The 11,750-nt window shown below is 52.3% G+C and overlaps 1 protein-coding gene across 1 annotated transcript; it reads left to right on the plus strand.

Annotated features, from left to right (window-relative positions):
- Nucleotides 1–3,906: 3,906 nt before the first annotated feature.
- On the plus strand, nt 3,907–5,268 carry LMXM_36_0730 (conserved hypothetical protein; the record flags this gene model as incomplete). The annotated part of the gene is made up of 1 exon (XM_003874369.1): nt 3,907–5,268. One exon carries the CDS (start codon nt 3,907–3,909, stop codon nt 5,266–5,268), a length of 1,362 nt encoding a protein of 453 aa, XP_003874418.1.
- Nucleotides 5,269–11,750: the final 6,482 nt, after the last annotated feature.

An 11,750-nucleotide genomic window follows, 5' to 3' on the forward strand; every position in this document is an offset into this window, starting at 1 on the left:
TGGATCCCTCCTCCTTGGGTGATTCCCGCCACAGTGTCCCAGCCCGTTTACTAGAGCCACGGAGAACGAGAGGGGGAGGGGCGGCCAGGCGTCGTTCGCTAGTCATCTCGTCTGCCTTTTTTGTGTGTGTTCGCTTGCTTTTTTTTGTATCATCCTTTCTCCCCATATGGCCTGCCTCCGTGTCACCGTTCCTTCGTCAAGACTCATTTAACGCCTCCGCCTTTTGCTCTATCGGTGTTCTGCTAGCGAAGTAGGGTTCGATTACCGCAATAAAAAAAAGGATTACATACGAAAACGAAAAAGCAGAAGAGAAGGGCGCTAAGTCATTCAAAAGGGGCTATCGAGAACGCAGCAACCTTCTCGACTTTAAGCACCGAGGCGGCAGAGAGAGTGTGCGCGAGGCGGTGTGTACCGCCTTGTATGCTCCGCTGCCAACCCCTCCAAATGCGTTTTCTCTCTCGGTGATGGTCACATGTCGTGAAAGCTGCATTTTTCACATCCACGCAGGTGGCGAGGTGCTAGCCGCGGCAGCTGTACTGCACGCCTCTGGCCTCTGTATCCCCTGTCCACCTGGGATGCGCAAATGATTCCACTACAGGTCATCGACTCGCAGAAACCGGAGAGGTGTGCGCCGGCGAACGGGACGTCACTCCAAAAGACACCTACGGGTGACCACCCACCGACTCCTTCTTTGTCTGCCCCTCTCATGCGCTTCCTCCCTCCTCAGTTTTCTTCTTCCATGTGTGCTTCACGTCCTGTCACTTTTTTTCGCTCTCTCCTCCTCCCCCTTCTCCGTGATACTTGCTTCTCCGCACATGAACACTTACGCAACGCTCTTTATGATCTTCTCCATTGATCTGCTGTGTTGCTGCGTCTCCATCTCTCTCACCCCGCCTCAACCCTCTCTGTCAACTGTCGTGAACACCACGCACAACCGATGAGCATCCACACACACACACACACACACACACACTCACTTGTTCGCCGAACACATGCACACACTCACGGACACGCACACGCACATACATACACACGCTTACACTCTCATTAAGCTGGAAGCAGGAAAGAAAACGTTAGTACGCTGCCACTCTGCGCTGTTACTGTGACCACCCCCGCTATTCACGATTGCTTCCCCTCTTTTCCCTATCTCAGTGTTTCTCCTTGGGTGTTTTCTTCTGCCCCATTCTACCCCTCTTTAACGTCTTGGCGCATCCATCTGCGAACTCACGCACCTCCATCCACACCCTCACCCAAACCCCGTTCAAGGAGGCACTCCTCACTCGTCTCCCACGCTTGACTGTTGCTGTTGTTGTTTACGGACTGCGTCGTGTACCGCTTTTTCTTTTTCTCCTCTCGTGTGTGTGCCGTGCGTTGAGCGAGAGTGGACCAGGAAAATACCACAACAACAAAAAGGGGAACGACAGAAGGCAAAAGGAGGTGGCGCACGCATTTTCCTTTGGCAGCCGCTCAGCTTTCACTTTGTTCACCTGCAGACCTGCACGCTCCCATACCTCATCGACAGCATCGGAGCGTTTCGCGACCTGCACAGAAAACGCATACACACACGTGTACACACAAAGCCCCAGACATATTTCACTTGCTTTTGTTTTCCCGCTTTCTTTTCCTTTCATCGCCTCCCCACCTTGGCGCCCTCTCTCTACCTGCTTTTTTGTTTCTCTCAGGTTGGGCGGGGACGCGGTGCCTGGAATTGCTCTGCACAGAAACAAACGTGCGGAAACAGCACCAGAGAGCATTTGTGACGTTATCAGCATTACAGCTCTCCCCCTTCCACTTCTCTCTCTCAGCTCTGCACCCCGTCCGCACATCTTACCAGCACCCGCCCACACTCCACCTCTGTTGTTCTCTCGATCGGTTTACCCAGCTAATTGGAAAGGTTCTCCTCACCCTCTACCAGCCATCGACCCATCACGTGGAAACAACAACAAAAAAGCAGCAGCGGTCGTGGCGACACGGATCAAAAGGGACAGTCCTCCCCCTCCCCCTCCCTCTCTCCCAAAAAGAGGAGCGCGTTCGTTTCTCTGTTTTTCTTTCTTGTGCTTACAACATCCTCCCCCCTCCTCCTCCTCTCCCCTTACGTCGGCTGTTTTTGTTTTGCGGTACCTGCAGTTGCTTGAAATTTCTTCGCACCAGCGTACAGAGAAAGGACCAGCCACTCGTTCGGTTCTTCGGGAAACGGAAAGGGACGTCGTCGATCCTGCGCACGGTAAGAGCGCGCACCGGGCAAGCGGCGTCGACTCACCCGCTCACTCTGCCCCTTTCTCAAGCCCACGACGACGACAAGGGCAGCAGCAACGAGAGAGCAGGGAGACCAACAAACAGCAGCAGCAGACGCAAGAAACAAAAAGAAGAAGCAACCACCACCACAAAAAAATAAACAGAAGAGGAAAACCAATTCGAAAAAAAAACCCAAAATAAAAAACAAAAGAGGGCGTTTTATAAACACAGGCGAACCCTCTTCGTTTTTTTTTGCTTTTCGCTTCCTCCCTACTTCTCCCTCTCCCCCGTGTTCCAACTCCGTTTCTCTTCTTTTTTCTTTCCCCTTTCGCTTCGCGCCGTCGTCCCTCCCCCCATCCACTACCTTTCTTTTACCTTTCGCTCACCTCATCGGACAATCAGCCTAACTCGGTTCCCGGCTTACTTTGAGTCATTCTTTTTTTCTATTGTTTTGCCTTCCGGCGATCATGCGTTGACGTTTTTTTTTCCTTCCTGAAGCGCAGCACTCTTTTTGTTCACTCTCCTAGTGGCTTCGCCCTGTTGCCACACTCTCTTCTACTTGGTGCTACTGAGGTTTGCTTTTTCGTTTTCGAGTCTTGCCTTGGTGTTTGCTTTCAGACTCTCCACTTCGTTCCGCCCAACTCTCCCTATCTTTCTATTTTTCCTCGCTGTCTCTCACCACATTTCATCTCTCTCTCTCTCTCCCGGAGCGTGCTTATATCTCTATACAGCGTTGAGCCCCCCCCCCACTCTCCCTCTCTCTGTTGGTCTTTCTTTCTTTCGTGTTCTCCGTTTACCTGACTCGTTTTTCTCTCTCTCCCTCCCCCGTCTTCTTTTTTTTTTGTGTTCGTCCGGCCATATCTTCGCTTTCTTTTTTGTTTTGCGTTACCCGCACCTGCCCCCGCCTCCACGTTCAGCGCTTTATCGGTTCGCGAGTTGTCTCCCTTTCTTTGCCCCTCCCTCGCTTTTCTCTCTCTTTTCCGCTGCCACGACCATCCTCATCTTGTTGAAGATCATTCTTCCATCAAGACTCCTCCACTGCACATAGAGTTCTACCCTCCGAGTGAGACGCTGACACCGGCTAGTGTTTTCTGTCCTTTCTAGCTGTTTTTGTCGTCGCTTCATTGCTGCCCTGTCGAGCATCCCTTCGACTCCCCCACCTCCATTGTGGCGCCTTCTTCCTCCTGGACTTCTGCAGGTGCGCCGCAGCGCTGCTGGCCTGAGGTTTGCCAAACGGAGAATCTCTACCGGTACCGCTTCCGTTTCATTTTTTTTTCCCTCTCGTGTGCTTGTTGTTGGGCGGGGCGTGTGCGTGCATGTGTGTGTGATTCCCTTGGCTCCTCTTCTTTCGTTGTCCCCTCTGTGCGTGGGTGTCTTGCCCTTTCCTCTCGGCCACGGTTTCCGCCTTTTCTTTGTTCATTTGCGTTTTTATCATTTTTGGTTTGTACTTTTCTTAGCCTCTGCCGCTCTCTCTCGCCGTCTCTTGCGCTTTAAACCATGCCCAGTGGGAACGCGCAGCACCGCAACTGGAGCTCTTCCAACTCGGGGGAGGTCGGATCGCGTCAGAGTCCCGTATCCACCTCGGAAGGCCGCCGCAGCCCCAATGGGCGTCGCTCCTACCAAGAGCGCATCACGACGGTGCGCTTTATTCAGCCATCGACGGGCGAGACGATGTGCACGAAACTGAACCGCGTGCAGCGAACCAAGACGAAGCCTGAGAACGACGCGGAGCTGTGCGAGAGTTTTCTCAAAGGCCACTGCGATTCTGGCAACGGGTGCCAGTACGTTCACGTGCCAAAGCAGTACCTGTGGCGCCTGCTGAGCCCCCATGTAGACCCCAAGACGCTCTTCTACTACCCTGGCTTCAACATACGCTGCTACACCCCTGACATGAACGTGTACTACGACATCCCTAGCGAGTTTATCTACCAAACGAAAGGAAGTGACCGCTACGTGGAGCTCTTCAACGACAACGGCGACAACTTCAAGGACAAGTGCCGTCTGTGCCCAAGCCTGCAGTCCCACGGCATGTGCGACAACAACGAACAATGCGATGACATCCATTGTGCTGTGGCAGACCTCGATCAGTTTCCGCACATTGCCACCCACCGCGCCACCAGGGAGGCTGTTGCCCGCTATGAGCACATGCCACCGGAGCTCATTGTGCGCGTCTACCAACCTAACACACCAGGCGACGGCATGGACTTCAACGGCGACGACGTTCTTCGAACAGCAGGCGCCACACAGTACGAGGACGCTTACGAGCAGACCGGCGGCATTCCGGCGCTGAAGATGCAGCATTGTGCCCACTTCCAAACAAAGAAGCTGTGCCGCATGGGCGACGGCTGCCGCTTCCTGCATGTCGTCTCCGTTGCGTTAGCCAGCCCCGCGCCGGATGAGGAGGCGTCGATGCGCTCGTCGCCGGCCCCAGCAACGACAACGGCGTGTGCCACCAGCGCACCTAGCGCGGCCACCCCCACCCCCACCGCGGCGAAGACGCCCACAGCAACGGCGATGATAGTGACCATGACTGCAGGTCGCCAGCTGCGCGAGGAGGACGTTGTGATGAACGCAGCGGCTGAGATGGCGGCGATCGCGATGGCCGCCGAAGAGCCGCGATACACTGGCTCTCACGTGGACAGCACCGTACCACACGATTCGAGGAACGGACACCCCCACAAGTACGGCACTCAGGCGGTGGTGCCGCAACAGCTGCAACCACATCAGCAGCCGCAGCTGTATCCGCCGCCGCAGCAACCGAACTCCATCTATCCCTACGGGCCAGTGTCGATGGGATCCATGAAAGAGCGCGTCTCACCGGTGCAATACCGCTCCAGCGGACGTCTATCGCCTATTAAGGTAGTCGTGACGCCGGGCCAAATGGAGGGGGCGCCAGCGCAGCGCCTTTCGCCGATATCTCTGCCGAGTGGTGGCTCATCTGGGACACCCACACAGCAGCCCCATAGTCGCACCTCGCCGCTGCGCCGCAACAACCCTTACTCACTCTCGCCCTCCTCCACGAGCCTTAACTGAGCAGCATCGGCGGTGCACCACTACCGTCCTCGCAATTCAGCACACCCTCTCCCCTTACACCTGTGTCATTGCACTCACTGCCATTGTACTCGCAGGAGCGCTCATCGCCTGGCAACGTGTGCGGCGCTGGCGACCTCCTTGGTACCCACTTACTTCTAGTACTAGCAGCACACAGGCACACAGGCACACACATACACACACTCACGTCTACGCCGACACCGTTTCGTTGACACGCATGACCAGACCTGCTTTCTTCCTTCTTATTTGTCAACTTGACCCTTTTTCTTGCCGTGTACCCCCTTGCTTGCCCTTCCCGAACCTTTTCTGTCCTCCTCTTCCTCCTTTTCCCAATCACCTTCCCTCCGTTTATTATAAGCATGGATCGCCACTTGCACGGGTTCGTTCCCCTCCCCCTTTGTTCGCTTACCTTTTCCCTGATATCTCTTTTTCCGTGTTTCTTCTTCGTTTTGCCTGTTGTTACATGGAGCGACACAATGCCGTCTCGTCCCCCCCGACCTCCCCCTCTCTTCTCCCTCCATTGTGTTCTTGCTGCTTTCCTTTCGATGGGCTCTTCTGTGCTCCTCAACGTGCCCACGCCGACTCGACAAGAGGATACCGTGAGAGAATCTCTTTTATCACCTGCCCAGTCCTCTGGTGGCTTGGCGAGGGGGTCTACAAGCGTGATCGTGCTACCTGCAAGCACACTGGATGATGCTCTTGTGCCGGAAGTGCGCTTTGCGTGAGGTTTGATTCCTTCGTGTGCATGTATAAGCGCGTATGCCTGCCCGAGGTGCTGCGCGCTTGCTGTGGATAATGCTCGTTGTCACTTCTCCATGCGCTCCTGCGATACCTCCCTACCTCAACGAAAGGGACAAAAAAGAGCACCAGAAAGGAAGCTCGCGAAGAGCTCATAGACAAGTTTAACGGAAGGATGTCGGTGATTTGCCAGAGCGTCCGACTGTGTCTTACCTGCATCTGCGTGTTTTCATTTTTATTCTTGAGTGATGTACTCTCGATGCCGTGGTTTGCATTCAAAACACGTTTGGCACACTTTTTCCTGTTGGCGTCTTCATGGTTTGCACCCCACTTTTTTTCTCTCCTTTCCGAGCCTCGGGGACAGCTGCGCTTGTGTAGCTTGACTCCTGCTCGTTGCGTTTCGCGCTCTTTCTTGTTCTCCTTTGTTTTCCGCTCGGTTGTGAAGGAAGTGAATGGATCAAACAGGAAAACGAAAGGAGAGGAGGGGATGTAATTAGAAGAAGAGGACAACACCCGAGTCGTCGCACACGTGCTCTTCCTTTCTTTTTTTTTTTCAGGTTCAACTGCCTTCAAACAAATCCACGGTCACACACGCCCACACGCATCCTCGTATAGTGTGCTGGAGAACATATCTTCTAGCTTTCTTCTCTTCCGCGCGCATCGATTACAGTGTGTCTGTAGAGTGAGTAGGCAACTGTTTCGTCTGCGTTTTCTCATTACATATATATATATATAGCATTTTCTTCTTTGACACTTATCGTGCTACGCTGATGACTGCATCGAATTCTCCGCGCGTCTGCTTGTACGTGCGCGTGCGTGTGCGTGCGTGTCTCTTCATGCGTGTGCACTTCGCACTATGGAATTGCCCCCTCTTTTTCTGTTTGTTTTCAATCAATGCGTTTTTTTTGTCTCCCGCTCGTCTCCCCACCTCACCCCCGCCGCCGCCTTCCACAGTTTTCTTTCGTCTTCCTCACTGCTGCTTTTGACGCTCACCTCTCTCTTTTTCTCTCTCTTCATGTCGATTAAACACGCCAATCGATGTAAACTGGAATCACTCTGCGCGCATCCCTTCACGCGCGCGCGCGTGTGTGTCTTTCTCTTTTCGGTTGCTTCCCTTCCCTCGTCCACTTTTTTTTCATTTTCTTGTCTTCGTTATACTTCGTCCTTCTGCAAACGCGGAGTTGTGATGTGGCGCAGCACCACAGAAACACGTCTCCGCTTCAAAATGTTTTTTCATTATTTTATTTTGCGCTTTCCTTCCCGTTTCTATCTCTTTGTTTTTTTATTGGCTTCTCTACACACCCTCTTTCTTGTTTACACTTCTCTTTTCCTTTTTTTCTGCGCGTGTGTGCTGTGTCCGGTTCTCTCTCTGTTTTGTTGTTGGTTCTTCTCATTTTTTTTCGTGTGTTTCGATTATTATTTATTGGCCTTGATTTGAAGCCATCGGGGAGGCTGCCTACATGCTTTTATACACTCGTGTTCGCGACATTCACCCATCCATCCATTCACCATGAATACTATGCTTTTTTTTGTCTGCTCTCACCATTTGTTTTTCTTTTTTATCTCTCCCGTTCCGCGATCTCTTTTCATGGTGCCCCTTTTCTTTTTCCCTTCTTCTTTCACGTTACTTTTTTTTTTCGCCGCTTCGCTCTCCTTCTCTTTCGCTTGACTCTGCGAGTGCACGAGTGGAGCTGGAACACCGATGCTGTTTTCTCGCTCTCTCGATCTGTCGCTTGCCCTGCCTTCCCCTTTCTTCTGTTTGTGTGTGGGTCTTTCGTCTTTTGTTTTTGAAATCTGTTTTTTTTTTCTTCCCTTTTTTCATGCAGCCGCTTGTCTTCGTCCAACCTCATCACCGCATGTCACTCCCCTTGGCTCGTCTCTCTCTCTTTCCCTTCGCCGCTCTCATAGGCCCTGTTCGCTTTCCTCTCCGTCTTTCACGGAGACTTGCTGCATGTGTTCTCCGCGGAATGAGCGGCGGCACGCACACGCCACATGAATAGCGAAAAAATGTACGTCAGACGATGATGGTGTAGCTGTGAGAGAGTAAAGGGGAGACTGAGCGGAGGCGGAGGCGGAGCGGAGACAGGAAGTGGTTGGAGGGTGTGCAAGAATGGAAAATATACGTGCCGTGTGTTACTGTTGTTATTGCGCGCCTTTCACTCCTTTTTTCTTTTTTATTTCTACGTTGTTTTGCGAGTCTCTCGTTTCTTTGTGTGCACGGGGGTTTCTCGGCGTTGTTCTCGTGTTGTGTTTAACCCTCTCACCGACTTCACTGATCCCTCTTGCTGACCGTTCATGACTTCTGCTTCTCTCACGAGTGCGCTACATTCACGTTATCTGCTTTTTGTGCGCATTCTTTGTTGCTGCCTGCGTGCACGAGGGCTCCTCGTCTCTTGCTTTGCCTTGACTTCTTTCTTCGAGCTAGCGCATTTGATCTCTCCCCTTCCGATGGCTTCCCTCGCTTTCTTTATCACATTATTGAAGTTTTTTTTTCTTGTTCTTCCTGACTGTGGGGTGGTTTGCTGTGTTGATCTTTGATGCGGCGCTTTCTCCGGGACCTTCTTCTCGTACTGCTCCGCAAGAACTCTCCCTCTCTCATAATCACGTGTGCTCTTTGTTTTGTACGTTTTCGTGTTCAGGGAGGTCTTCATCCTTTCACACACACACACACACACACACGTTTGACGGTCCCTCTCTCCCTGAGTTGGCCCCACGCAGATATGCGCTCCTGTGCGCCTCCGAAGAGAGAGAACGGGATTGTTATCATTGTTCATAATTACCGATGCAGCCGCATAGCACGGGGCAGCGCACTGGTAAGTGGAGATGTGTGGCACCACTTCACGCCGTGGCACTCTGGTCGTAGATGTGTGAAGGCAGATTGCGAGAGGCACGTGGGTTAATGAGGAATGGGTCAAGAGTCCATCGAGGCAGTGAAGGAGGGGGAGACTTCAAGGATGGCTGGCGCGAAAGGTTCCCGTGCGCTTCGCCTCTAGCTCGTTTAACTGCTTGTTTGGCGTCTTCTTCTATCCACTTTTATCCCTCTTATGCTTCCGCCATTTTGCCTTCGCCACCCGTCTCTGTGGATGTCGATCTTGTCCCCCCCAGCCCTCTCATACTCGTCTTTACCGACTTCCTCTCGTGCTGATGGCTCTTCGCCATATCGGTCCGAGTGTGATCGCTGCCTTTCAGTGCCCAGCATCATGAAGCGAAGAGGCGAGGACGTGTGCCAATGGTGGCAACACTGAACTCTGTCGATGTGTGTGTGTGTGTCTAGGCTAGATGTACGCGCTTCTGGGAGGCTTTCTTGCGAAGGTGTGTGTGACTTCTGTCGAACCATACCCATCCCTGTTTGCCTTCTCATTTCTACGGAGCGCATTCTCTCTCCATATTCGCTTCAAAATTTCATTGTTTTACTCTTCATCCCCGCTGTTTCTCTCTCCCCTGTCTATCGCACCGCGTGCGTTGCCTCGTAGGCTCTCACAGCCTTTTTCCCATTTTTTCTTATGCTTGCCTCCCGTAGATCGGGGTGCGCATGTGTGTGTGTGCCTGCTCTCTCGTCAGATGCCCCAGTTGATGCTTTTTAAAATTTTTATCTCTTGGTCGATGGGCGCTTCTCAAGTATATGTCATCCTCCAATTTACCCACCTCCCCTCTTTATCTCCGTGGCTGCTCTCTCTCTCTCTCGCGATCGCTGATGTCTACTGAGTCAGCGAGCGAGTCGCCTGGTGACGGGAAGGGTGTGGTCTTCCGTGCATGTTGCATTCCCGCGTATTCTCCTCCCCTGGTGTCGCTCTCCCCTTTCTCGGATTTCTCTCCCTTTTTTCCGCTTGTTTACTGCGTCACTCTGCCATTTTTTTGTGTGATTTTCGTTGGTTTTCGTTATCTTTTTTTACACGTGGCGCGCTACTCCGTCTTCTAGCCCTTTACTCCTCCTCTGCGTTTGGGATGTGTGCCGTCGAGGGGGTTTTCCCTCACACACACTCACCCACCAAGGGTGCTGTTGGAGGTCAATGGCTCAATCGCATCCAAAGACAGATGGAGGGGGGGTGTCGGGCAAGGGCCAAACCACCTAGTGAGAGAGAGGACCGGAGAACCGGTACCGATGAGGGAAAGGAAACTTCTAGCATCCACACGCACGAACGCTAAGAACAAAAAAAAACAGGAATGTAAGCGGCCTTTGTTTGACCTCCGAGCCTCATACGCGCGTAGGTGTGCTCGGAAGAGGACAGAAATCAGGCCTGCAGCCTCGTGAAACAAGAGAAAAAAACGCAAGTGAAGGGTGAAGCGTGGCGCGCCCCTGTTTCTGTTCTTCCTTCTTCGTGATCTTTTTTTTTCGGTAACTGGAATGGGTAAAAAGAGAAAGATGTGGCAGTCCTGAACAAAAAAAAGGGAAAAGGATGATGCCTTCTCGTGTGCTTCTTCCCTTCATGCTGTGATTTCTCCGCCGCTTCCTTTCACGTGTCCCTGCTGCTGCCACCTTTCTCTTCTCCTTTACTCATTTCAACTCTGCTGATACGTTTTTTTTTTGTAAACACTCTTTCTCACCCTCCCTTTTCCCCTGTTTCCGGTCTCCGTTGTCGCTACCTGGTGCTGATGCGGGGGCACATTCGAATTCGTCACAATTTCCTGCAGCAACATGTTTGAACACCTTGCTGGTGCGCTGTTGGCTGGCTTCCACACCTTCGCTTCTCACTCGCCCTCTCACGGTGCCCCTAGGTGTCGTTGTTGTTGTGCCTGATCCGTCACCCCCCGCCCCTCGTCTCCTTTTTCCTCTTTTCCAGGTACTTTCGTTTCGCTGTCTCCCTCTCTGTCCCCCCCCACCACCACCACCTCGTTGGCTCCGCTTTGGAATGCCTTTTTTTTCTCTCTTTATCGTAGAGGCTCTTCTCGATGCTTCACGTGACTTCTTTCGTTGTGGCCCTTGCGCTGTGTCTGCGGTGCGGTGCGTGCTCCTCCTCCTCCTCCCGTCCTCCTTTTTTCTCACTTTATTTTTGCTTTGCGTTGTTTCGCCCTTACTCCTTTGTGTTCAGCCATTCGTGTATGTATCTGCGCGTTTTTTTTTTGCTTCCCTCTCTTGCTGTGTGTACGTGTGTGTGACTGCCGTCGTTCTTCTCTTCCCTGTTTCCCGTGGTGTGCGTGCATGTTTGCTTGGTCAGTTCTAGCCGCTATTGTGTTTTCCTTTTTTTCTTTCCTTCCATTTTGCCCCTTCTCCCCGCGTCTCTCCGCTGTGTATGTATGTGTCTGTGTCTGTGTCTGTGTGTGTGTGTGTCGGCCAAGAGCACCCGCTCCTTCTCTTTTCTTCCTCGTTTTTTTTTCTTTGTTATTCGCTAGTTTGGTTTGTATCAGTAACCCCAAAGGCGAAGAAAAAACAAACAAACAAACAAACTTGTTTGGGTTTTGCGGTGTGACAGTGGTGTGCCGTGTTGTTTTTGACTCGTCCCCTCCCTCCCTCTATTGATTTCATCTGCTTCTTTATTGTTCTTCTGCCTTTCCACTTTCTCTGCAGACTCCCCTCCTCCCTACCCTCCTCTCCATCCTCCCCCTCTCTTCTTAGCGGCTCACCCGCACATGTTTATTACGCCACTTCGATGTGTTGGTTCGCCTTTCCCTCCCCGATCTGTCTTGCTTGGTGCCTCCACGTGTGTAACTGTGTGCGCGTGTTTTTGCGTGCGTTTTTTTGCCGTGTCTTTTCTTTGCTTCTCTCCCTTATTCTCACTTGCTTTTTC

This window comes from Leishmania mexicana, chromosome 20 (genome assembly GCF_000234665.1).
Source record: "Leishmania mexicana MHOM/GT/2001/U1103 complete genome, chromosome 20".
Lineage (NCBI taxonomy): Eukaryota > Euglenozoa > Kinetoplastea > Trypanosomatida > Trypanosomatidae > Leishmania > Leishmania mexicana.